Genomic DNA, 25,648 nt, shown 5'->3' with positions numbered 1-25,648 from the left:
CATGTTGTTCTTTAGTACAGGCCTTTTGTATACCGCTAGACTCTTTTCTATTACATCTAGAGGATGTATTCTAGGTCACTAATAGTTTTTTCCTTTCTTCTTTCTTTTGTTTGATTTGTGGTCTTGGGCCTAACAGTAGCTAGAGGTGAAAATAGCAGAGGTGGGTAACAGTGCGCAGGGCACTGGACAATCAGAGTACTACCCCTGTCCTTATGTGCATAGAAGTCCCTGTATTATATTGTTCCATTCCACGTGTTGGTTTTTCAGCCCAAAGTGTTGCCTACATATTTACTGTATGTGCGTATATTAATATGTATACATGTATGAATATATGTATACTTTCATTCCTTCTTACATTTACTTACCAAAGAGACAGCAAACTATACTGTCTCCATAACAACCACCATATTGTGTAGTCATCTTGTATTCCTTCTATGTCTTGTTCTGTTTGTTACAGCTATTCTGTGTGTGGGTGTCTGTCTGCATGTTTTTATCCATTTAACTGTTTGTGCATGCATGTGTGTGTTGACAGGGTTGTCAGTGCGCAGCGTGTGTTGGCGGGGGGATCATATCTTGGTGGGCACCCAGGACAGTGAGATCTTTGAGGTGGTGGTCCACGATCGCACCAAGCCCTTCCTCATCATGCAGGGTCACTGTGAAGGAGAGCTGTGGGCGCTGGCTGTGCACCCCACCAAGCCCCTGGCCATGACCGGCAGTGATGATCGCTCTGTCAGGTGGGTGACCAAGCACAACCACTGTCAAACTCCAGGGCTAGTCTATACTTATTATATCCACAGTGTCCCTTACACAAATGCAGTCACTGAAATTATCTGGTATATCCAAATAAATGTTTACATATAGGTACACACATTCACTTCAGGTACTTAAATGGTTCATGAGGGAATTGGACCCACGTGATTGCTAACAAAGTTGTCTATCCCTCTGTCTCTCCCTCTGTCTCTCCCTCTGTCTCTCCCTTTGTCTATCCCTCTCCCTCTGTCTTTGTCTCTCCCTTTGTCTCTCCCTCTGTCTCTCCCTTTGTCTCTCCCTTTGTCTCTCCCTCTGTCTCTCCCTTTGTCTCTCCCTCTGTGTCTCTGTCTCTGTCTCACCCTCTGTCTCTCCCTCTGTCTCTGTCTCTGTCTCTCCCTCTCCCTTTGTCTATCCCTCTCCCTCTGTCTCTGTCTCTCCCTCTGTGTCTCTGTCTCTCCCTCTGTCTCTGTCTATCCCTCTCTCTCTCCCTCTCTCCCTCTGTCTCTCCCTCTGTGTCTCCCTCTGTCTCTGTCTCCCGCCTCTGTAGAATATGGAGCCTTATAGATCATGCGCTGATAGCTCGCTGTAATATGGAGGAGCCTATTCGCTGTGCAGCTGTGAGCACAGACGGCATTCACCTGGCACTGGGCATGAAGGACGGCTCCTTTACTGTCCTACGGGTCAGGTGAGTACAGGGCAGATGTCAAAGGGCACTTCTAGTTCTTTCTGATTAGCTTGGTATATGAACTTCATGTTAACTTCCTTTTTTGTTTGCAATTTCATTACTCATTAACAATATGCCAGTTAGTGAATGCATGGATATTCAATTTAATTCAATGAGGGTTATTAAAAGAATGTATTGAATGACCTTTCCAGTAACGCTCTCCCGCTCCACAGAGACATGACAGAGGTGGTCCACATCAAGGACAGGAAGGAGGCCATCCATGAGCTGAAGTACTCTCCTGATGGAGCTCACCTGGCCGTGGGCTCCAATGATAACTCTGTGGACATCTACAGCGTGGTGCAGAGGTACAAGAAGGTGGGAGAGTGCATTGGCTCCACTAGCTTCATCACACACATGGACTGGTCCACAGACAGCAAGTATCTGCAGACCAATGACGGCAACAGAAAGAGGCTCTTCTACAGGATGCCAAGTAAGTCTGTCAATGAGACGTCTCGGCATGTAGATAAATGACACTGTGAAGAGTCTTGCTGTCTATGGGAAGGAAGTCAGGATTTCTCTTGTGTCATTACCTCACCGTTATTAATTATATTTTGCTGCTTAATTATATTTTGCTGCTATGTGTGTCATGTAGTTTATGCTTTCCTGTGACAACAGTGACGTATGGCCATGAGACAAGATGTCATGATGACTAATGTGCTGCTCATTTGATGTTTTACTTGCACATGATGGAGTTATTATTGTCTTTCTACACAGGCGGTAAAGAGGTCACCAACAGGGAAGAGTTGAAGCTGGTGCAGTGGTCCTCATGGACGTGTGTGTTGGGCCCCGAGGTCAACGGAATATGGCCCAAATACTCAGAGATCAATGACATCAACTCTGTTGATGCCAACTTTAATAATCAAGTTTTAGTAACAGCAGATGATTATGGATTAGTGAAGCTTTTACGGTACCCGTGTGTAAGAAAAGGTAAGGATTTCCATTGGTTCCTTTGTTCGTTGATGTGATGTTGTCAATCAATTCGTTCATGTGATGTTTATGCATTTACAAATTAACGAAAAACTACTCTTCTCTCTATCCCAGGGGCAAAGTTTAAAAAGTATTTAGGTCACTCTGCCCATATAACCAATGCCAGGTGGTCACATGACTACCAGTGGGTGATAACTATTGGTGGAGCTGACCACTCAGTGTTCCAGTGGAAGTTTGTTTCAGACAGAAAGTCGAAAGAAGCTCTTCACATAGCACCTCAAGGTACATGACTGTCCTATTTCGATGACTGCCCCATTCTATTCTACCCCAATGTGAATATGACTCTGAAGTGCAGACAAGTTTAGTAGACTCCGTGACCCTTCCCCTTGAATGATGTTCCTTATCCCAGGTAAAAGCTTTCTACACTAGGTCATAGATCCACAAGTATACATTTGAAGTGATACTAGCTGGAAGAGAACTTTTGTGTTTGTATTCAGCTCCTACAACCTTGGCCTCATTTGTAAGTCATGTTTCTCAACTAAATGGTCTTAGACAGAGCTGTGCTGCGCTTTGTGAAATTAAACCACATACTAACTGCCATTCCATTTCATTTTCCTAATGGACCCAGCAAGTCAAAGCCTAGCGGTGCCAGGGGTACTCAGTGCCTGGTCTTGGCACGGCCAACCGAGTTTCACTGCATCAGTATTTTTATGTCTCAGTCTGAGTAATAGGGCTGTGGAACGGGGCAAGCAGTCCACCACTTAAGACTTTTCAAAGGCTTGCTTGATGAATATGAGCTGTCATCTTCACCCATTTGTGATCTTGGTCTTGTCTGAAATGGGACTCAATACTGGTTGTCTACTAGTTCTGGATTAGTGTGTTTAACCTTATTAAACACACTGTTGTGGGAGCATCTGGGTGGTAGAATAGATCTGATGAAGTCGTCTTCTTCTCTCCTACAGAGACGTTGGGCGACTCCAACAGTGAGGAGTCGGACTCGGACCAGTCAGACGTGCCTGAGATGGACTCAGAGATCGAGCAGGAGACACAGCTCACATATCGGCGGCAGGTTAGCGACACAACACCTGCTCTCCTCTTTGAAAATTACACATTATGAACGTTGCATATGAAAAACAACCCATATTAGATTAAGTAAAAACCTTAACAGATGTCAGAGAGTTGAATGCTTTATATTGTATTTCCATGTCCAGGTTTACAAAGAAGATCTACCTCAGCTCAAAGAGCAGTCCAAGGAGAAGCACCGTGCGATGGCCATGAAGAAAAGAGAGAGAACACCAGGGAGCGGGGTGAAGTTACACTTCATCCACGGGTTAGGAGACCTCAGGCAGCACCACATACCACCGCCAAACATAACACAAACAAATCATAACCTGTGTAAAATGTTCTCACACCAAGCAAACCGGAAAGCACACACAATAATTCAACATCTGTATAGTCTTTATCTAACCATCTTTTCTACCAACAAAACCCCACAGCCAAAAGGTCCAAAATGTGAACGCTGTGTTCTTCCTCATTGTTTCCTGTGTTGTTGTGCTCCAGCTACAGAGGCTTCGACTGCAGGAGCAACCTGTTCTACACCCAGACAGGGGAGATAGTGTACCACGTGGCGGCCGTGGGGGTGGTGTACAATCGACAGCAGAACACCCAGCGCTTCTACATGGGCCATGACGATGACATCCTGTGCCTGGCCATACACCCCCTCAAGGACTTTGTAGCAACAGGCCAGGTAGGTAGCACTGCTAACAATGAAATAAATACACTATCGTTAAAAAGTTTGGGGTCACTTAGAAATTTCCTTATTTTTTAAAGAAAAGCACATTTTTATTACATTAAAATAACATGAAATTGATCAGAAATACGTTGAGACTGGTGTTTTGCGGGTACTATTTAATGAAGCTGCCAGTTGAGGACTTGTGAGGCGTCTGTTTCTCAAACTAGACACTCTAATGTACTTGTCTTGCTCAGTTGTGCACCGGGGCCTCCCACTCCTTTTTCTATTCTGGTTAGAGACAGTTTGTGCTGTTCTGTGAAGGTGGTAGTAGTACACAGCGTTGTGCGAGACTTTCAGTTTCTTTGCCATTTCTCGAATGGAATAGCCTTCATTTCTCAGAACACGAATAGACTGACGAGTTTCAGAAGAAAGTTATTTGTTTCTGGCCATTTTAGCCTGTAATCGAACTCACAAATGCTGATACTCCAGATACTCAACTAGTCTAAAGAAGGCCAGTTTTGTTGCTTCTTTAATCAGAACGACAGTTTTCAGCTGTGCTGACATAATTGCAAAAGGGTTTTCTAATGATCAATTAGCCTTTTAAAATTATAAACTTGGATTAGCTAACACAATGTGCCATTGGAACACAGGAATGATGGTTGCTGATAATGGGCCTCTGTACGCCTATGTAGATATTCCATAAAAAATCTGACATTTTCATCTACAATAGTCATTTACAACATTAACAATTTCTGAACTGTATTTCTGATCAATTTGACCCCAAACTTTTGAACGGTAGTGTAGTGTGTGTGTGTATATACTGTATATATACGTATATACCTTTTTCCCCTTTTAGGTGGTAGATTACATTTTGTTATATATATTCAGAGACTGGGATAGAGTAGCTAGGGCCTAAGGGTATAGAGGCTGACCTCTAAAGATGCCTTTGGGAGCTGGAGGGTCTTCTGTATATGCTTATGGTGCAAAGTAACTAAAGATAATGTCCTACTGCTAACACTGACCTGGAACTGTTGCTTTGCCCTGTGTGGGTGTGGAAGTTGCTGTGGATGAGTGGAAGCTAATTGTTTCTTCTGTCTGTCCAGGTGGGGCGAGACTCTTCCATCCATATATGGGACACAGAGATGCTGAAACCCATGTCTGTGTTGAAAGGATTCCACCAGCTGGGAGTGTGTGCCCTAGACTTCTCAGGTAGTACCCCACGGCTGTTTACAGATGCTTTCCGTACACTCTCCAGATAATGTAACACATTGAACACAACAACAACTCATTATTGCTTTAACCTAGCCTGACATTCTCAGTCAGCCATGGAGAAAAATAACTCTTCCTTCACACAGGAAATGGGCGAGTTGAAATGTGTTCCAATTTAGAAGCATCGCGCTGAACAACCCTTTTATGGAGATAGTCTGTGTACTGTGGCAGGCTGGCAGCATCAAGGCAAAGGCTCTCATCTTTCTCCTGATAATTGGCCACAGACAGAGGCGTAGCTGCCATTACCTGCCATGGATCAAACCTATACCAGGCTAGTTTACTGTTCCTCACAAAACAAGAGTAAATAGAGAGGCTCTCTGTGTGAATTTTGAATTGAGTGAGGTTGTGTTTTGTTGTTCTTCCTCAGCGGATGGCAAGCGGCTGGCCTCGGTCGGGCTGGATGACAACCACACCATTGTCCTTTGGGACTGGAGGAAGGGAGAGAAGCTCTCAGCCATCAGGTTAGTACAGTACAGTAGCTGTTATGGCATCTCAGATGATCCATTCAGATCTCAGCAGGTGTCTCCTCAATAGGCAGACTAGAGACATCAAAGCTCAAGATAAGTCCTAAGGGTTGACATACTTCAGGAACGCTCCACTTACTGATGAAAAACAAGACTAGAAAATGTTTCTCAGTGAGTTAGCTCATGATATATATACAGTAACAGTCAAACGTTTGGAAACACCAACTCATTCAAGGGTTTTTCTTAATTTTTACTATTTTTTACATTGTAGAATAATAGTGAAAACATCAAAATTATGAAATAACACATATGGAATCATGAGGTAACCAACAAAGTGTTAAACAAATCAAAATATATTTTAGATTTTAGATTATTCAAAGTAGCCACCCTTTGCCTTGATGACAGCTTTGCACACCCTTGGCATTCTCTCAACGAGCTTCACCTGGAATGCTTTTCCAACAGTCTTGAAGGAGTTCCCACATATGCTGAGCACTTGTTGGCTGCTTTTCCAACTCATCCCAAACCATCTCAATTAGGTTGAAGTCGGGTGATTGTGGAGGCCAGGTCATCTGATGCTGCACTCCATCACTCTCTTTCTTGGTCAAATAGCCCTTACACAGCCTGGAGGTGTGTTGGGTCATTGTCCTGTTGAAAACAAATGATAGTCTCACTGAGCGCAAACCAGATGGGATGGCGTATCACTGCAAAATGCTGTGTTAACCATGCTGGGTAAGTGTGCCTTTAATTCTAAATAAATCCCTGACAGTGTCACCAGCAAAGCACCCACACACCATCACACCTCCTCCTCCATGCTTCACGGCGGGAACCACACATGCGGAGATCATCCGTTCACCTACTCTGCGTCTCACAAAGACATGGCGGTTGGAATCAAAAATCTCAAATTTGGACTCATCAGACCAAAGGACAGATTTCCACTGGTCTAATGTCCATTGCTCGTGTTTCTTGGCCCAAGCAAGTCTCTTCTTATTATTGGTGTCCTTTAGTAGTGGTTTATTTGCAGCATTCGACCATGAAGACCTGATTCACGCAGTCTCCTCTGAACAGTTGATGTTGAGATGTGTCTATTACTTGAACTCTGTGAAGCATTTATTTGGGCTGTAATTTCTGAGGCTGGTAACTCTAATGAACTTATCCTCTGCAGCAGAGGTAACTCTGGGTCTTCCATTCCTGTGGCAGTCCTCATGAGAGCCAGTTTCATCATTGCGCTCAATGGTTTTTGCAACTGCACTTGAAGAAACATTTCAAAGTTCTTGTAATTTTCCAGATCGACTTACATTCCTGTCTTAAAGTAATGATGGACTGTCGTTTCTCTTTGCTTATTTGAGCTGTTCTTGCCATAATATGGACTTGGTCTTTTACCAAATAGGGCTATCTTCTGTATACCACCCCTACCTTGTCACAACACAACTGATTGGCTCAAATGCATTAAGAAGGAAAGAAATTCCACAAATTAACTTTTAAGAAGGCACACCTGTTAATTGAAATGCATTCCAGGTGACTACCTCATGAAGCTGGTTGAGAGAATGCCAAGAGTGTGCAAAGCTGTCATCAAGGCAAACGGTGGCTACTATGAAGAATCTCAAATATAAAATATATTTTGATTTGTTTAAACTTTTTTGATTACTAAGTGATTCCACATGTGTTATTTCATAGTTTTGATGTCTTCACTATTAATCTACAATGTAGAAAATAGTAAAAATAAAGAAAAACCCTTGAATGAGTTGGTGTGTCCAAACTTTTGACTGTTACTGTAGATTGACCTAATAATACTAGTTTTGGTCCAGATTCAGTTTGGTATTATTCATGTAAATGAGAGGTCTTTGTCCACAAGCTATGATCCGGTCAGTAGTTCCTGCACCATAAATCAGTTATCCACCCCCACACTGATTCACAAAAATACATGTCCAGTCATGCAATGTCCAGTCATGCAATGTCCAGCATCACAACCATCCCTTGGCCATTGTACAAGCTCCGGAGCCAAGAGAATAACAACAAGTACTTCATTGCTCCTCATCTAAACCTTCCCTTTAATTCCCTAGACAGCTTGAGCACCTCCACTTTAAATGTGGACATGTTTATATGAGGGCAACATTGATATAGTTGCACTGTCCTAGGTTCTTGTGAAGAGGGGAGGGAGGGGAACCACCCTGCAGACTCTTAAAGCTGTTCCTTTCTGAATAGAGAACACTTGGCCCTGCCAACTCACAGCTGAATGATTAAAGTGTATGTCTGGTGCAGATCTCTGGTCCATCCATCTCAACCTGGGTTTAGGCTACATTCACTGTGAGTATAATCTCAAATTAAAAGTGGCCATTTAAAAAAAGAAAATTATGTAAAATCGAATGGCAATTCAAACTAGCAAATATCAAATATCCAGGAATTCAAATATGGTTGTCTAGCATCTATATGGACACTCTGATTTCTCCCAATGCTGGTCTTATTTCTCTATGGCTTTGCACTTGATATTCATAGCGGTAAAATAGTCCTTTGGAATTCTATCAGGCTTGTTAGAGCCTGCGTGCTGTAGCTGTTGTGTACTGTGCTCCCGTGGCAGCTCAGAGACAGCTTGGAGCTGCACTAATCTCCTTTGCAGGCCTTGGTGGACAGTGCAGTGAGGCGGGCAGAGGTAAATGGGGCCTGACAGAGCCTGCCTTGTGCACTGCACTGCCTAGTCCTCAGCTGGGAGAGGAGCATGGTGAGGCAGAGAGATAGACTAGAGGGAGAGGGGGCAGGAGAGAAAGATGGAGATGAGCGGGGGAGGAAGAAAGATGAGCGGGGGAGGAAACCGATAGGAGACGGGGAGGGAAAATAGTGGGAGAGAAGGAGAGTGAGAAAGCTTGAAAGGGATAGAGAGATGAAGTAGGTATCAGTACTGCTCTGGCCTCAGTGAGTGCCATGTAGTGATGCAGCAGCACAAAGGCCAGTGATTATGGACCCAGCCCAGTGTGCACTACGCTCCATTGGATCAGACAGGAAAGGCCACTGATCCTTATTGTTCATATGGGAGGGAGGCAGCCAAACTGTGCAGACGCATTGGGTGTAATATGATTCCCTGTACACTAACTGTCTTCTAAGTGTATTCCACTTCTATTTCAGATCCATGTATTTTTGTGCAATGGAATTAATGCAATGTTTGCAATCATTTTTTAGGGGAAGCAAGGATAAGATTTTTGTCATAAAAATGAATCCATACTGTTCAGACAAGCTCATCACAGCAGGGGTAAAGCATATGAAGTTCTGGCATAAAGCAGGTAAGAGACCCCAAAGTTAAACAAAAGTTGACTCAGCAATGTCTCAAAGAATGATGTGATGTGTTGTCATGTGAGTTAATGACACAACCTCTCTTTCAGGTGGTGGTCTGATTGGGCGTAAGGGCAATATGGGGAAGACCGAGACAATGATGTGTGCTGTGTATGGCTGGACAGAGGAGATGGTGTTCTCGGGGACGTGCACAGGAGACATCTGTATCTGGAGAGACATGTTCCTGGTAAAGACAGTCAAAGCCCATGATGGCCCAGTCTTCAGTATGCACGCCCTGGAGAAGGTACTGGAAGGGAAAGGAAGGGGTTTAAACACTGGCCATTTGAAATGTGAAATAGAGATGACACCTCTCTCTCTGTCTCTGTGTCTCTCTTTCTTTCTTCCCCTCTCGCTGTTTCTCTCTTTGTTTTTGCTATTACTATTCTGATGGTGTAGTATTGTCAATGAATAGAGTAGGATTGTATTCTTTCAGATGTCAGTTTTATACAATGATGCAGTGTGAGTGATTAAAGAAAATATATTCTAATCTATCTCCTGTTCTCTCATTATGTCCCACTCTGTAGGGATTTGTGACAGGAGGGAAGGACGGCATAGTAGCTCTGTGGGATGACACCTTTGAGAGATGCCTCAAGACGTACGCCATCAAGAGAGCAGTCCTCGCTCCAGGCTCCAAAGGTAAAAGGTCACCCTACCACTGCCGTGAAGCCAATCACATTACATACTGGGCTCATAGCTCTAACGCCAAAGGAATCATTCAGTGGAAATCCATTTAAACACTCAATCCATTTAGCTTTAATGAAGATTGCTTCCTCTGCCCCTGGTTAAATTTAAGTCCTTATCCTATAATTCACTCTATAGGGTTACTGTTGGAGGACAACCCTTCCATACGTGCCATATCACTTGGTCATGGTTATATACTGGTGGGGACAAAGAACGGAGAGATTCTGGAGGTGGATAAGAGTGGACCCATCACCTTGCTGGTCCAGGTGAGCGGTTACACAGAGTTACATACAGTGTAATTATAAAGTCAACAGTCTGTCACAAATGTCACAATGAACAGCACACACGACAGGCACCAGCTGTGCTTAACTGAGGCTGGCGGGGATGTGGCAGCCTGGTTTTTGTAGCTTGGTTAGGTGGGAGCCAATGAGGTGTCAGTAATGAAGGCGTCAGCTGGGGGCACATTATTTTGGGTTGAAGGTTGTACCCAGAGACTGGCAGTGAGGGGAACTGTCTCTTCACTTTGGAAACCATTGTAGAGCTATGTTATACTGTACAGTACCTGGAATAACATTGCAGAAACTGTTTATAATACTGATGAATGAGCCCTGCAGTCTTTTAATTTTGTAAATTAATTTTGCAAAGACAAGTGCTTCTACTATCTCCCCAGGCCTCATTTGACCCATAGGAAACCCAGATCTAATGTTATTGATTTTCTTGTGAAATGCTCTAGAGCAAATGAGCAATTTCTTATGGGTGAAGCCGAGCAACAGAAACATATGGAATGAGCTCTGAGGCTTCTGTTTGCTCGGCTCCTCCATTGATTTTCATTGTGCACTTAAGAATTCTCAGAACAAATATGGATGCGTGTTCGCAAAATTCTACGCTGTGCTAGACATGTAGTCCATGTATTTATTTTACTAAGTGTATCACATATTTTATTTAGAAGATATAAAATGTGGTTCCTAACCCCTCTCTGTCGTACCTTGATTAGATTGAATTGAGTTGCACTGAGTGAATGGTATTGTCTATTTGATGGGTCCACAGGGTCACATGGAGGGTGAGGTATGGGGCCTGGCCACTCATCCCCATCTCCCTCTCTGTGCCACTGTCAGCGATGACAAAACCCTGCGCATATGGGACCTGTCCCCCAGCCACTGTATGCTGGCTGTACGCAAGCTCAAGAAAGGTGAGTCACTCAAATAGAAAGGTCTATGCTACATTCATTCACTTCCTTTTTTCCTTTCTGTGGTGCATTCTTATAGTCATTAGGTGCATTGCTCTCTGAGGTACTAACTGACCTCCTCCATAGGGGGGCGCTGCTGCTGCTTCTCACCTGAGGGCAAGGCCCTGGCGGTGGGCCTGAATGACGGAAGCTTCCTCATCGTCAACGCAGACACCCTGGAGGACCTAGTGTCCTTCCACCACCGCAAGGATATCATCTCAGACATACGCTTCTCACCAGGTCAGACATTGTCCTCCCTCCATCCCTCCCTCCTCTCATCCCTCCATCCCTACAAATTCCCTCCACATATTCTTTCCTGAAGAAATAAAGACAAAGTGTAAAAAATTACTTTGTCTTAAAAAGAAAGAGAAAAAATATATGAGATATTGCCAGGTATTCATATTTTCCCCTGCTGTGAGAAGAGGTATTGCTGCAGGCTTGACCCAAATACACTGATGTATGTAACAAGGCCAGGCAGGGAGAGACACAGTCTGTCTGAGTGGGAAGAGAGTAGTGGGGGAGGATAAAGTGAGACCTAGAAACTAAACTCTCTATCTCATGGCCAGTTAACCTTAGTCTGCAATGCTAAGGATCCAGTTTCCCAACACATCACTGATAGTGCTTCTAATTGCTTCTCTATACAATATAGACGTTTGCACTCTTATACACTGTTCAATGTGTTGGCAGATAGTAGTTCTATTTTTCTAAAGAATTGTGACGTCCGTATACATACTGTAAATATGGAGTACTCTTTGTTGTCAGAGTTTATTTTATTTGTGTTGTTATCTTGGCTGCTGACCAGAAGGCCTGACAGACTTGTAACAACAGATAAGGAAACCCTTTTGAAACATGGCTGCTGTGTTTACACAGGTGCAGGGAAGTACCTGGCGGTGGCGTCAGGTGACAGCTTTGTGGACATCTATAATGTGATGAGCAGCAAGAGGGTGGGGGTGTGCAAGGGGTCCCTCAACTATATCACCCATCTGGACTGGGACAAGAGAGGTAAACATGTTGGTCAAACAACTACACTGATTGTGGCAGTGACCTTTGCAGGTAACAGTTGACCTGGACCAATGCCATTGTATTTCAGGCTATTCTTATTGTTGGCTCATTCACAATGTGTGGAAATACATTTTAAACCTCCAGGTAAAGTAATAGTCGTTTTAGTTATTCCAAGTGTGATAACTGAATGATAATGATAATGCTACTGGGTTGTTCCACCGATTCAGTGCCTTTTGAGAAGTGTAAAATCTTTTGATTTCACCTCATTTGAGCTTTCTGTCATAAAGAGCACATGTTCAACCTCATTAAAAACACGTTTTTCCATCTGAAGAGGTTAAATTAAAAAATGACTATATAAGTGCCTATCAAGTGCCAAATAAAGTAATGGGGTTGACCGTAAGAGGGTTGATGATTTAATCTTAAATCAGCTATAAATCCCCTCTTGAAAGGGGGAATGGAAGCTTGTTGTGTGCAACAGGGAGTGGCAATTGAATGCAAGCTTCACCCCAAAAATGTAATTGCCAAAATATTTTTTGCCTTTCTATCTATGGGTAAGAGTTGAAGTACAACGCTCGATCCGTTCAGTTTTCCAGCACAAAACACCACCCAGTGGGCAAAATGACATTGAATCTATGTGGAAAACTGATTGGATTTGTGAAAAGCCTTAAGTACATTTTTTTTTTTACACAACTTTTCACTTTTAGCCTTAATACAATGACATGGTGACATTTAATTTTTTGTTGATCTCATGTTGAATTCAAGTTAGTTGACAACTCAACCAAATGTAAATCAAAACTAGATGTTGAACTGAAGTCTGTGCCCAGTGGACAGATAATGGCCAAAAAGAGTAGAACCAGCTCACCTGCTTTTACATTATGATTTGACTATTAGATGTTCAATGTTACTTTTTAATATATTTTTTTTAATTAATAGTTTCACCATATTAAAATGAGAGTTCAGTTCAAGTAAAAGGGTTGATCTTAAAATGAGGGACAGACGTAAATGAATTACTTATCACATTAAATTAATAATAATTTTTAAAAACAAATTAACGAGGGCTTTACAATGATGGTGAAAACTTGGATACGTTTTTGGATTAAGTCGGTTGAAATCTACCTAGAAGTGACACAGGGTTGACAGAGGGACAAGTCAAAATGCTGAATTTTGGCACTTTAGCATGCCTTTATTCATATAAAAAATGTGATTGATTTAATTCTTCATGAGTGCAATTCATTTAATATAACAGGCTTTTAAAATGTTATATTGGTGCACAATTTCTACTTAAAATATCAAAGGACGCAAAAGGCACTCATTTTGTGGAACGACCCTACTATAAACCACAAAAGGGTTAATTTAATATCAGATTCAGTCTTAACTGTGTTCTCTCCTTCACAGGAAAACTACTGCAAGTGAACACTGGTGCTAAAGAACAGTTATTTTTCGAAGCTCCACGGGGAAAGAAGCAGACCATTCTTGCTACAGAGGTAAGCAGAGCACATCACATACACTGCTGCCTGCCATGGCCCATGGCGTTGTCGTGGCTATAGTGGGGCTGGCCTACTTTTCCCCCCGAGATGTCACAGGACAGTACTCAAGCATTAACACAGCCCATTTTTCTCCAGCATCATTCTAATTCTGGCAATGGAAATTGAATAGTGTTTTTAGGGCCTCTTATACTGTGTGACATTCAGACACCTTTTGAGGCACGGGGGGGGGGGGGGGGCATTAAAGAGATAGGGGTTAGATATCATAGATGCAGTCAGGCTGGTGCTGTGTCAAATCTCATTGGAACCACTGTTGTCCACCTCACCACCCTTCCTCTCCTCTCTCCTGGTCCTCTCCTTCAGGTAGAGAAGATAGACTGGAGCACATGGACCTGTGTTCTCGGGACGTCCTGTGAGGGGATCTGGCCTGTGGTCAGTGAGGTTACCGAGGTGACCACTGCCTGCCTTAGCAACAACAGAAACGTGCTAGCAACGGGGGATGATCTGGGATACGTCAAGCTATTCAGGTATCCTGTCAAGGTAAGACACTTATGATTATGTATTTATGTCTTATCATTGCCCTTACTAGAATGTATTACATTTACACTGTTATGTTAATGCTAATGTTAAAACAATGTTATTTTAACTTAATGTTACTTCTGCCCACAGGGAAAGTATGCAAAGTTCAAGCGCTATGTGGCCCATAGCACCCATGTGACTAACGTGCGGTGGACGCATGACGATGGTCTCCTGGTGACGGTTGGTGGGGGTGACACATGCCTCATGATCTGGACCCACGAGGCCGAGGGGCACAGGGAAGCCAGACATTGTGACAGTGAAGAGTCGGACATCGAGAGCGAGGATGATGGGGGTGAGAAATACACACAAGTCATCATGTAGTCACTTTCTACTGATATAGATATCCTCCCTCTCATATTTTATCATGTTTAGCCTCTCATAGATGGTACAAAAGGCAGCATGTGTTCTGATCTAGTATCTTCATATTTTCTGTCATTGGCCAGGTTATGACAGTGATGTGACGAGGGAGAATGAGATGAACTACACCATCAAGGCCTTATCCACCAACGTGCGACCCATGACTGGGGTCAAACCCCACTTGCAGCTGAAGGAGCCATCTGTGGACGAGAGGTAACAGACCACAGGGCTGTGGAGAGACACCCAAGGGTTCAAATCTATTTTTCATTTATTTTTCATTTGAGGCGTTCTTTATTGGGCACATGATGGACACAAAATATTTAAGGCAATCAGTTTAAACTGAAACGTGGTGTAGTGAAAGCAAACCCAATTGAAATCTGATAATATGTCAAAGTGAGACCAAAGGGTCCACCAACCCAATTTGTGTAAATCCAGATTTCCTCAATCACGTTTCTTTTTTTGCCGTTACGTGAATTCATACTGTCCCTTAGAGGATAACCTCACTTCTCTCTTCTTCTCTCTTCAATGGCTGTCCCTCTGTCTCTGTCTGTCCTGCTCTCCTCTTTCATTCTACTTGAAGGCAGGGGGTAATCAGGTAAGAGACTTTACACAAGACATCCCCATTACTTTAGGGAAATGTACCTCTTGCTAGGCACAATATAAACCCTGAGATATCTCAATATCAAATATCTCAAATCTCAAATGATAAAGCATGTTAATATCTGGTATTTTACAGAAATGATGGTCCAAATAAGCCGTACAGAACGTCTTTACTTGGGTTTTGGAAATGTTTTTCTGTTTGGTGAACTGTGTGGAAGAGTTTATAATAATAAGTATGTATGCTTCACACTATGGTTTGACAACCCATGCAGCATCTGGGGGTGCCGGTTAGTGATTATCAAAGAGATGCTAAAGGTGCTGGTTGTTATAGATACACCGTGGCGCTGAATGGGGTGTATTGTATGTCCTCAGTGGCTGCCTTGTCAGTGTTGTGTTATGCTTCTGTGTCGGTGGGGCAGCTGTGAACGCTGTGCTGTCAGAACCCCTGTTCTAATGTTCCATTTTTCTTTGTTATTGCTCCCATGGAAGAGGGTCAAGGTAAGACACATCCCCTATGTTCCATATTAAGTTCTTCTGATTGAATATTTCAGACCCACATTTCACTTATTGAGCAGTTATAGCTCAAGAAACGTCTTCTCCAAATACATGATTCATAAAAGTCTTGACTTGTATTTTGTATCTTTGACTTGAGAAAGATTGAGGGGACGATGGGGTCATACACAGTACCTCCTATTATTCTAGCTGTCTGTTTCAGACCTCCTGTTAGCAGGGCACTGCCACAGCCTGAGAAGCTGCAGACCAACAATGTGGGCAAGAAGAAGCGGCCCATTGAGGTGAGACTGGTGTTACCTTAGGACAAACACACCCATCCAAATCATATTTTATGGATGTTAGCTATTGATGCAACCTACATTAACCCACATATCTCATCAACTTAGATTTTTGCATTAGTATTTGTCATGCAGCAAATGGGTTGGTCATTGTTTTGGTAATGCAATAATTTAGAGTCAAGAACTGTTCTGCTTTGTCCACTCCAGACATCCTCTTCAGGGACCATAATTTAACCATAATCACATCTTGAGGAAGCACATGTTCCTGATGTTCCTGCTGTACCTTCAAAAATAAATTGGTCTCATCTCCCTCAGTTGTCATAGAGATGATTTTGATCCTGACCCTTTCATAACTCTTCCGCAGGACCTGGTGCTGGATCTGGTTTTTGGTTACCGTGGCAATGACTGCCGCAACAACGTCCACTACCTGAATGAGGGGACGGATATCATCTACCACACAGCTTCTGTCGGTATCGTCCTCAACTTAACCACAGGTGGGAGGGGTTGGAGTAGAGAAGGGATGAGCCGAGTTGTGTTCATCTGAAGAGGGTTTTACAGTTGTTGAATGAGCCTTAATGCTGTTCTTTGAAATCCTAAATATGTTGATTGTCCTTTACTGTTCTTACGAGGGATGTCAATTTACATATTTGTATGTGTGTGCATGGCGTGAGCACGTGGTTGCGCGTGCGTGTGTCTGTGTGTATGTGTTTCCTTGCAGCCTGCCAAAGCTTCTATATAGAACATAGTGATGACATTCTGTGCCTGACTATCAATCAACACCCCAAATTCCCCAACGTGGTGGCAACTGGCCAAGTAGGTATGTTTGTGAGAGGTTGACCTCATGTTTTCTTCCCTATGTGCTGTAACTGTGTGTTCTACTGGGGGTTTACTGTACCCCCCCCCCCCCCTTATCTGTGCTCTGATGCAACTTACCTGCATAATCACAAACTCCACACAGTTGAATAAAATAGTAATTATCATGCATGCTTGCTGTGTCCCTTGCAATCCACAGAAACTTACCAAAAACACATGCTATGTAAACAGTCTCTAAAGAGAGAATCGAAAGCTGCATGTGGGAGGTCCTTGTACAATTCCCATGCACATGTTAGCTCTTTATAAGGAAAACTACTACAATACAGTATTCTGTCAATATTCTAATTAACACTTGGACTGCGTAAAATAGTGTTTTAGAGTTTTACTAGTGCCATTGATCTTCCTATTATTTAATGAATCTTTACATTTGTTCCATACAGGTGATACTGGTGATATGTCAGGTAAGAACTTCAACATTTCAATAGTTTTGGTTTGTCCCATATAGCAGAGGATGTTGTTCTGACTGAGAGTGTTTCGGTGCACTAGTGGAAAAAAATATATCATTTTGAAAGGATCCTTGATGATGTTTTTCTTAAGGTAGATTGAGAATAGCTTTCTCTTCTTCATAGATAATATTGATTGACAGCTTTCCAGGTACCTTCTACTACATCCACAGTGTGCTATATTGATAGACTGCGGCCTAGTGGGTTAGATGGGAAGGGCAGGTGTGCACCTCACACAAACGTGCTTGATTGCTTCAGTTGCTTGTAGCCCTGTAGCTCTTGTTTGACCCCCACTTACATTGGTACTCTTTTCAAGACAAGTTTTTTTTATATGAATGTACCATTGATATTCAATATCCATTTTAACTTATGTCGTATGGTCCGGCAAATGTAAAAACCTCATATTTAAAAGAAGTCACAGTCATTGAATTTCATTATTTGTGGATTTAGTTGGGGCCTAAAGTTTCTGGCCTCTTTTCATCCAGCATACATGAAGCTTGAATCTACACTGCTGTTGTTCCCTCCCTCAGCCACGTCGCCCTCCATCCACGTGTGGGATGCCATGAACAAGCAGACGCTGTCTGTGCTGCGCTGTTTCCACTCCCGGGGCGTCTGCTCGGTCAGCTTCAGTGCCACTGGGAAGCTGCTGCTCTCTGTGGGTCTGGACCCAGAACACACCATTACCATCTGGAAGTGGCAAGAAGGTAAACACCTCACACCAACTCATTACAGGCTATTCACCTTATCACGGTGCACCTGTAAGTGCCCAGCTGCAATGAATACAGGGAGATAGGTCCCCTACAGAGCTTCTATCAATGCACCATTATTTTCAAGGTGCCAAAGTGGCCAGCCGGTCGGGTCACACTCAACGGATCTTTGTGGCAGAGTTCCGTCCGGACTCGGACACCCAGTTTGTTTCTGTTGGGATAAAACATGTGAGGTTCTGGACGCTCGCGGGCCGGGCTCTGCTGTGCAAGAAGGGTGTGATGAGTTCCATAGAGGACGCCCGCATGCAGACCATGCTCTCTGTAGCATTTGGAGCTGTAAGTCCATTCCCCACTCTCTATGTTATTGCCATATGATACCCAATCGGACAGTACAGTTACTACATTTGCAGTTTCCCTATGGAACATGTATACTTAGAATGTATTTGACATTGTACTTATTGTTAAGATGTACTTATACTTTATTTTATGTATTATCTTATGAATGGTAACTTGAATTAATGTTGGAAACTTTTAAAAATATAATCTACCTTACATTTCAATGGTATGACAACAGTGTACAGATATGATACATGTTGTAATTACATGTATAAAGCCTATTGATTAGGGTTAACGATGCAATTTAATTGATTATTATACTGCTTGATTGTCTGTGCAATGCTCCTCTGCTCTTTTAGGTCACTAGATTAGTGCAGGTTTGTTTTTTTTTGTTTCAGAATAACTTGACATTTACAGGTACCATTAGTGGGGATGTGTGTGTGTGGAAGGAGCACATTCTAGTGAGAGTAGTGGCTAAAGCCCACACAGGCCCTGTATTCACCATGTACACCACACTAAGAGATGGCCTCATCGTTACGGGAGGCAAGGAAAGACCGTAAGTATTGCTCCTCTCCTCACTGTACCAGCTACCACTGCTGTTAGTCGTGTGAAATCAATGAACTGACATGGATTATTTAATCAACGTTTTCTACATAAACATATTTAGGACTGAGAGTATGAAACTTGAACGGAAACTCAGATTTCAGTATACAGCAATAGTGTTGTGTTTGGTGCCCCCTACAGGTCAAAGGAAGGAGGTGCTCTGAAGCTGTGGGACCAGGAGCTGAAGCGCTGCAGAGCCTTTCGCCTGGAGACGGGACAGATCATAGACTGTGTGCGCTCCGTATGCAGAGGAAAGGTGGGACATTCCACCATCCAGTGGGTATAAAGAATAGGGTAACGAGCCATGCAAGTCTATATTTGTATTCCTCATCCACATTTCCCTTGTTGCTGTTCTAGGGTAAAATTCTGGTAGGAACCCGGAATGCTGAGATCATTGAGGTGGGGGAAAAGAATGCAGCGTGCAACATCCTGGTGAACGGCCACATGGATGGTCCGATCTGGGGCGTTGGCACCCATCCCACACGGGACGTGTTCCTTTCTGCTGCAGAGGATGGCACTGTGAGGCTGTGGGACATCCCAGAGAAGGTCAGGAGCCCCTTTACTATGACTTGTTAACCAGCCAGCTAGTCTCAGTTTATAAGGAGCTAACTTAATTTGATGGAATCTTTCTTACGGATGTATTATACTTGATTCTGCTAATGTGTTGTATGTGAGGCACTAGAAGAACCTTGTGTGTTGACTTTCTCTATGTTTAATCTTTTTTGGGGTAACAGAAGATGCTAAACAAGGTGAACCTGGGACACCCAGCTCGTACGGTGGCCTACAGCCCCGAGGGGGACATGGTGGCCATTGGCATGAAGAATGGCGAGTTCATTATCCTGCTGGTCACCTCACTCAAGATCTGGGGCAAGAAGAGGGACCGTCGCTCTCCCATCCAAGATATCAGGTGGGGGAATCCCTCTCAAAATCACCCAGAGCCTTTATGGGGGAAACTCATCCTTCATGAGTGTACTGAGTCTCAGAGGACACATTTTGAACTGAACCTGTTTCTTCCTCAGGTTCAGTCCAGATTCACGCTACTTGGCAGTGGGCTCCAGTGAGAGTGCGGTTGACTTCTACGACCTGACTCTTGGACCACAACTCAACCGCATTAACTGCTGCAGGGACATCCCTAGCTTTGTCATGCAGATGGACTTCTCTGCAGACAGCTGCTATGTTCAGGTAGAGGCACGAGATCTGTGTATCTATGATTGTTTGTGTAAATGCATATTAACTCTCCAATATGAAATCAAGACTCACAATAATCATGTTTTAATGTATTATTTGACTATTATTTACTATTACTCCAACAGATATCGACTGGTGCTTACAAGCGGCTGGTGTACGAGGTGCCATCTGGAAAGCATGTCACTGAGCAGTCAGTCATAGACAGGATAACCTGGGCCACATGGACAAGGTGACTGTGTGTTTTATGTTGGGGTCTCCATAGTAATCTCACTACTGACAGGGCCATATGAAATCAATACTGGGGACACAGGGGTTACCCTAGTGTTTCCCAAACTGGGGGCCACGACCCCAAGTGGGGTCGCCTGATTTGAAAACGGGGTCACAAGAGAAACTCTGAAATTACATTTTAAAAATCGCACTTGGTTCTTAGAACCAGCGTTACGTCAGTAAACAAAGCAGTTTCTCTTTTCTTCAAACAAATGTGGCTCTATCTTTTGAACGGTTTAAGCTACAAAATATTATTACCCCATCACGGAAAGATACGACTCTCAGGAACACGCATGTGTCCCTCTACAATGCCCACAAGCCGCGTAGGACTTATTAGAACAGAGTGGAGCTGACCGGGCACTAAATCAGACGGGGGAAATAACATCATTAATTATGATGTTCTTTTCTACACAGAAGATCATACAAAATTATTGCCTGAACTCAACAAAAATTGTGGAACCCCTAGGTTACACCAAGTCAAAGCACCACGTGATCATTGGAGTTACTTCCTGTCTAACTAACATGTGATGTCTCACTGTCTGGCAAGTGTCCTGGGGGATGAGGTTGTGGGGATCTGGTCCCGTAACACTGACAAAGCAGACGTCACCTGTGCCTGTGTTTCCCACTCTGGCCTGAACATCGTCACAGGCGATGACTTTGGAATGGTAAAGCTGTTTGACTTTCCATGTCCAGAAAAGTTTGTAAGTATAATCTGTGTTCTATGATGCTGATCTGTGTCTCTGTGTAAATATTGGATTCTGTTTGATATTTGTACCTCATCAATCCAAGATAACTATAAATTCATACATTGCTGCCATAGAATAGTGAGCTCTATTTATTTATGTCACTTATAAAAATGAAATACTGATAATTGTTTATAACTGCTAATACTTGTTGGATTGATTATAGCATGTTAAATATGACTCACGAATTGTATCATATTGTACAGTAGCTTCCATATTCACGTTGACTTATAGTAGCATTCAGCATTGACATGAATGGAGATATTTATTTTATTGGTGAACTTTCAGGCTTATGTTTGTGGTTTCATGTGTACCATTCATGTGTCTCTGTAATGTTGGTGTGTATGTTATTGACCATGAAGATATACTGTAACTACAGTTCCACCTAACCTATGCATCTATTATCTGTCTAAATGATGCTCAGCTACAGTTATTTTGGGGTAGCCATTTTAATAACACACTTATTGTTCTTTGCAGGCCAAACACAAACGCTTTCTGGGCCACTCAGCCCACTTGACTAATATTCGCTTCACAAGTGGGGATCGCTTCGTCATTAGTGCTGGTGGGGATGATAGAAGGTAGAACTCCAGTTTCTATTAGTACAGTATTCCTCTGAAACTGTGTCTCAATTTTACAACATTGTCATTAGTGGTGTTTTCAGTTCATTGTAGCAATTGACAATTAAATAAACATTTGAATATTGTATGAAATGCCTTGGTGTTACACTGCTGACTGTTAATAAATGTCTTTCCTCTCCCTTTTCTGTGTCCTCTGCAGCCTGTTTGTCTGGAGGTGCGTCCATGCCCCTCACTGAGAGGCACACCAGGAGTGACACATCATCCATCCACCACTGTGTCCAGTCCAGGGGTCTGCATGGGCTTTTCCCAGCATGCCTATTCAGAGAGAAGAACCCGCTCCACTCCGCTGTGGGATAACTACACAGCTAGTAAACATGACTCACTGCCTCAACACTCGGGGCATCAGCGTGAGCCTCATGTACACTACAGTATAAGCCCTGATTGTTCTTCCACGAGGTGGAAGACATCATACCACTACCGTTGCAAAATATCCCTCCAAAACATCACATCACAGTTGTAAAACTTCCTTTCATATCACCTGCACATGATTTTGATGGTGGTGGTTATTTATTTTTAGTATGAATGTTTGTGTCAATGTTATAAATGGCAGTTTTGCCAGTCGGCAGGAGTTAGTGTGACTGATGAAAATGCCATTTTTAAAACTTGCAGCAAACTAATTTAGCCTTAATCTCCTTCTGAGTGACTGATGAGGTTTGGAGTGGTTTGATGTTTGTTTTATATAATTCCATTGTTTTTTCTTTTGACTAATACAAGTTCTTGTTTTCTTAATTATTTTTTACAAATTATTTAAACTCCTGTGGCCTTCCTCATGAATGTAACATCCGCAGTTATGTTCTGGATGTCAGCATGCCAAAGCATACTATGCACTGAACACCTGACCTGGTCACTGTGTTACCCTGATGGTTTGTGTATGTGACCATGTTGTCCACTGGTTGAACCTCAAACCCCCAGCAGTGTGACCATATTGATTCAAATGTAGTGATCTTTTAGCTTGTGCAGTAACCCTCCATAATGTACAATGTGTGTGTATACTTGTTTGAGGTTTTGTGTATGTGTGTAATGGGAATGCATGGCTTATCAAAAGACAATCCCTGATTCCCTGTCCAACCAAATTCCTCAAAAAAACTAAGGAAAAAAGCTGAAAATGTTTCAATGCACTGTTGCATTTCTCCTTTTGATCACTTTTCAGTGTGCTGCTATGGCGTAACATTATTAAGAGCATACATATTGATATACGTTTAAAAGGGAGTGGCTATTTTTACAAGGATATAGATTTATGTTTCTCGTAACCAGATATGATATTGCTCAACTGGAATGTAACTGAGTAAATAGAAAATATGAAACATGCAAAATGTTTTCCCTCGTTTTATGATAATTCTGTTAAATTGATTAAATGCATTTACTGCATATTTTGATTTATATTACATCAATGTAAATATAATTTGTAAAGATATTGTTTTGTATATTTTTTGTGAAATCTTTCTTAAATCAAATTTTAATAAAAAAAATAAAAGATTGACAACAACATAAGTCTATCAGGCATTACATTTACATTTACATTTAAGTCATTTAGCAGACGCTCTTATCCAGAGCGACTTAGGCATGGGGTACTAACTCAACAACCTATATCAATCCTATTTGCATACACCCAGCGATCTAAGCTATGTGAATTTGAGGGTTTGATGAGCTTGATAATCAAACTATGTTGACATGATAGCCCGTCTACACTGGACACACCTATTAAGAATGAGAAATTCCCTAATCATTCACTAACATTTTGATGTTCCAAAACAATTTTGAAATGGTAATGCCTTATGATAGTTGGTGACTGGCCACACTTCCCACAGTAGCTGCTCTTTCATTATTATGATGTAATCAGAAAGCTCCCAATTTACTTGGTAAATACATCATGACCTAAATGTAACTGTATTAATTTGATTCCAAGACAAATACATTTGCTGTCATTTTGACACTTTTATTCATAGAGACATGACCTACATTCTTTATGGGATGCAGTCTTTTACATTCAAACTACTCCAAAGCATAATCTTCATTCAGTATAAATATATAACCAATATAACATCGTTTTTAATATCGTAGTGAAACAGAACGCTGAAAACCAATCCATCAATTTGTAAATACATCCAAGCACGTCTGATTCTCATCAACTTTGTTAAATTTGTAACCAAGCATACTTTCCCAAAAAATAGGCTACAGCATTCTTTAAATGTTGTCAGTTGCAGAGTTGTTATGAGGATCATCTGTGAATTGTGGAATAACTTATTCACCTGTGAACACAGTTTCTGAATATATAATTTCAAATAAAATGCCTACATTATGACTTAGTGAGGGATAGAGGGGTTGAAAGCTGCAAGTCTCAGACCCAGAGTCTCATAACTTGACTGAGAAGGAGGTTCCGCAGGAGCAGCCGTGGTCTGCCTGAGGGTTTTTCAGCATCTGGAAGGAGGAGCGAATCAGCTCCTGAGTATAGTCCAGTGTAGAGCCTTTCACAAACTCCAGGCTGTCTTGGTCCACAATGACCCCTACCCCTCCCTGCTCAAACACCCTGAGAGAGAGGGAGAGAAAGAGTTTAGAATGGATAAAAAAGGGTGTTGGAAGGGATTGAGGACAAAGAGATATGATCAGATAACAATGATTGTGTTACTACAAATAATTGTGTTACTGCTGCATGCCATTCATTCAGTTCCTCAATAATGAGTTCACTCTTGAATGACAACAGAGCGACAGATTAATCAATGACAATTACCTGTCCTCCTCGTTCTTGGTACTGTCAATGACAAACTTGTACTGGAACCCAGAGCAGCCTCCCCCTTCCACCTGTATTCTCAGGTACTGTCCCTTATCCATGATCTCTCTTAGCCTCTGAAGACACAGACAGAGAATAGGGTAATTAGGTCAGTACTTGACATGGAGTATCCAAGTATCCCTTGATTATCCACCACTGTTGATGAAAGAGGAAGTGAGTGCTCAGAGAAAGACACAAGCTTTATAGCCCACACATATGGGGATGGATTTAAATAAGAAGTTACATTATACTGTTTATAGAGGACAATATATACTTTTTTTGTGTGAATAATTACCCTAACCTTAACACATGATGCACTGAGGTATACTTTCTCTTCAACTGGACTGGACTCTGCTGTTTTCTCCTGGGCTGATTTGCTGCTCAAGCGTGAGAGACTTGTGTAGAGGGGTTGAGACCTTTGGGGACATCTCAGCAATATTGGTTGGCCCACATTGGTGAGAAGGGGAAATGAGGCCCTGAAAGAAAAAAAAGCCTTGTCAAAACAGAACACCAAAGAGCCACAAGACATTCACATCACTTTCACACTTACAATTTCTTCATTCAAATAAAAACGAATCAACTAGTTAATGTTAATCAGCTAATAACAAAGTAATGCAACTCTATGCCTACAATATTGATTCATAAGGCCTAACTTTACAGTGACAGGTAACGTTACTGGCTACTACTACTTGGGTGTAAGGAATGGGTCATGTAAAGACTCAGCGATTCATGGCAGCTGAATAAACCCAATTGTAACTAACGTTAAAGCAATACACATACAGTGTTGACTAAGTCCAACAAAGTTGTCTGATTAGATAATGACATTTTTTTTAAAAACAGCAATCAAAATTATATTAAACTAGCTAAGCTTGACCCCACAGTGATAGCCAATGTAAAGCTAATAGTTAACGTTAGCTAGCTACGCTGTTCTTCTTTACAATATGAAGACAGCGGTCTTGTTGATATAATTAAGTTGTTTATATTTCCTTTATATTCCAATACCCATTGTATACCTAGCAAGGGTCCATGACATTGTCTTTGTTGCACTCAACATTGCTCCTCGCCGTAGTACGAAAAACATCTTCCATAACATTCTACAAAAGCCGCCCCCAATGGAAACTGCGGTGTCAGATCAAGAGACGCAAAACGATTGGTTAGGAAATCGACTGTCTTATAA

The 25,648-nt window shown here is 42.3% G+C and overlaps 2 protein-coding genes across 3 annotated transcripts in view; one reads left to right on the top strand and one right to left on the bottom strand.

The window, feature by feature from the left end:
- The window catches only part of LOC139553589 (echinoderm microtubule-associated protein-like 5), a 61,979-nt gene extending 38,779 nt beyond the window's left edge, over nt 1-23,200 (top strand). Inside the window, exons 7-44 of the mRNA XM_071366084.1 lie at nt 533-734; nt 1,298-1,435; nt 1,648-1,904; nt 2,189-2,401; nt 2,516-2,683; nt 3,364-3,470; nt 3,613-3,731; nt 3,962-4,148; nt 5,237-5,342; nt 5,770-5,863; nt 9,038-9,138; nt 9,238-9,431; nt 9,712-9,823; nt 10,007-10,134; nt 10,916-11,057; nt 11,181-11,333; nt 11,964-12,095; nt 13,491-13,579; nt 13,943-14,119; nt 14,249-14,450; nt 14,602-14,728; nt 15,096-15,110; nt 15,605-15,613; nt 15,831-15,909; nt 16,271-16,400; nt 16,625-16,723; nt 17,160-17,180; nt 17,753-17,926; nt 18,057-18,265; nt 18,664-18,821; nt 19,010-19,124; nt 19,226-19,414; nt 19,603-19,775; nt 19,888-20,050; nt 20,182-20,285; nt 20,871-21,024; nt 21,544-21,644; nt 21,844-23,200. Coding sequence (XP_071222185.1) covers nt 533-734; nt 1,298-1,435; nt 1,648-1,904; nt 2,189-2,401; nt 2,516-2,683; nt 3,364-3,470; nt 3,613-3,731; nt 3,962-4,148; nt 5,237-5,342; nt 5,770-5,863; nt 9,038-9,138; nt 9,238-9,431; nt 9,712-9,823; nt 10,007-10,134; nt 10,916-11,057; nt 11,181-11,333; nt 11,964-12,095; nt 13,491-13,579; nt 13,943-14,119; nt 14,249-14,450; nt 14,602-14,728; nt 15,096-15,110; nt 15,605-15,613; nt 15,831-15,909; nt 16,271-16,400; nt 16,625-16,723; nt 17,160-17,180; nt 17,753-17,926; nt 18,057-18,265; nt 18,664-18,821; nt 19,010-19,124; nt 19,226-19,414; nt 19,603-19,775; nt 19,888-20,050; nt 20,182-20,285; nt 20,871-21,024; nt 21,544-21,644; nt 21,844-21,880 — 5,078 coding nt within the window. The 3' untranslated portion in view covers nt 21,881-23,200. The remainder of the gene's footprint in view (nt 1-532; nt 735-1,297; nt 1,436-1,647; nt 1,905-2,188; nt 2,402-2,515; nt 2,684-3,363; nt 3,471-3,612; nt 3,732-3,961; nt 4,149-5,236; nt 5,343-5,769; nt 5,864-9,037; nt 9,139-9,237; nt 9,432-9,711; nt 9,824-10,006; nt 10,135-10,915; nt 11,058-11,180; nt 11,334-11,963; nt 12,096-13,490; nt 13,580-13,942; nt 14,120-14,248; nt 14,451-14,601; nt 14,729-15,095; nt 15,111-15,604; nt 15,614-15,830; nt 15,910-16,270; nt 16,401-16,624; nt 16,724-17,159; nt 17,181-17,752; nt 17,927-18,056; nt 18,266-18,663; nt 18,822-19,009; nt 19,125-19,225; nt 19,415-19,602; nt 19,776-19,887; nt 20,051-20,181; nt 20,286-20,870; nt 21,025-21,543; nt 21,645-21,843) is intronic.
- A 415-nt stretch (nt 23,201-23,615) lies between these two features.
- On the bottom strand, nt 23,616-25,644 carry LOC139553583 (iron-sulfur cluster assembly 2 homolog, mitochondrial-like). Of its 2 annotated transcripts, none has more exons than XM_071366076.1 (4): nt 25,485-25,644; nt 24,773-24,947; nt 24,433-24,548; nt 23,616-24,231 (listed from the first exon to the last, which is right to left on the bottom strand). In XM_071366076.1, the coding sequence occupies exons 1-4, from the start codon at nt 25,562-25,564 to the stop codon at nt 24,057-24,059; spliced, it is 546 nt and encodes a 181-aa protein (XP_071222177.1). In that variant the 5' UTR covers nt 25,565-25,644; the 3' UTR covers nt 23,616-24,056. The 2 variants fall into 2 exon arrangements, with proteins under 2 accessions (XP_071222177.1, XP_071222175.1); XM_071366074.1 differs by having other exon boundaries at nt 24,767-24,947; nt 25,485-25,628.
- Nucleotides 25,645-25,648: the final 4 nt, after the last annotated feature.

The sequence above is a fragment of the Salvelinus alpinus genome, chromosome 25 (genome assembly GCF_045679555.1).
Source record: "Salvelinus alpinus chromosome 25, SLU_Salpinus.1, whole genome shotgun sequence".
Taxonomy (NCBI): domain Eukaryota; kingdom Metazoa; phylum Chordata; class Actinopteri; order Salmoniformes; family Salmonidae; genus Salvelinus; species Salvelinus alpinus.
This window is presented reverse-complemented; position numbering and strand designations above follow the sequence as displayed.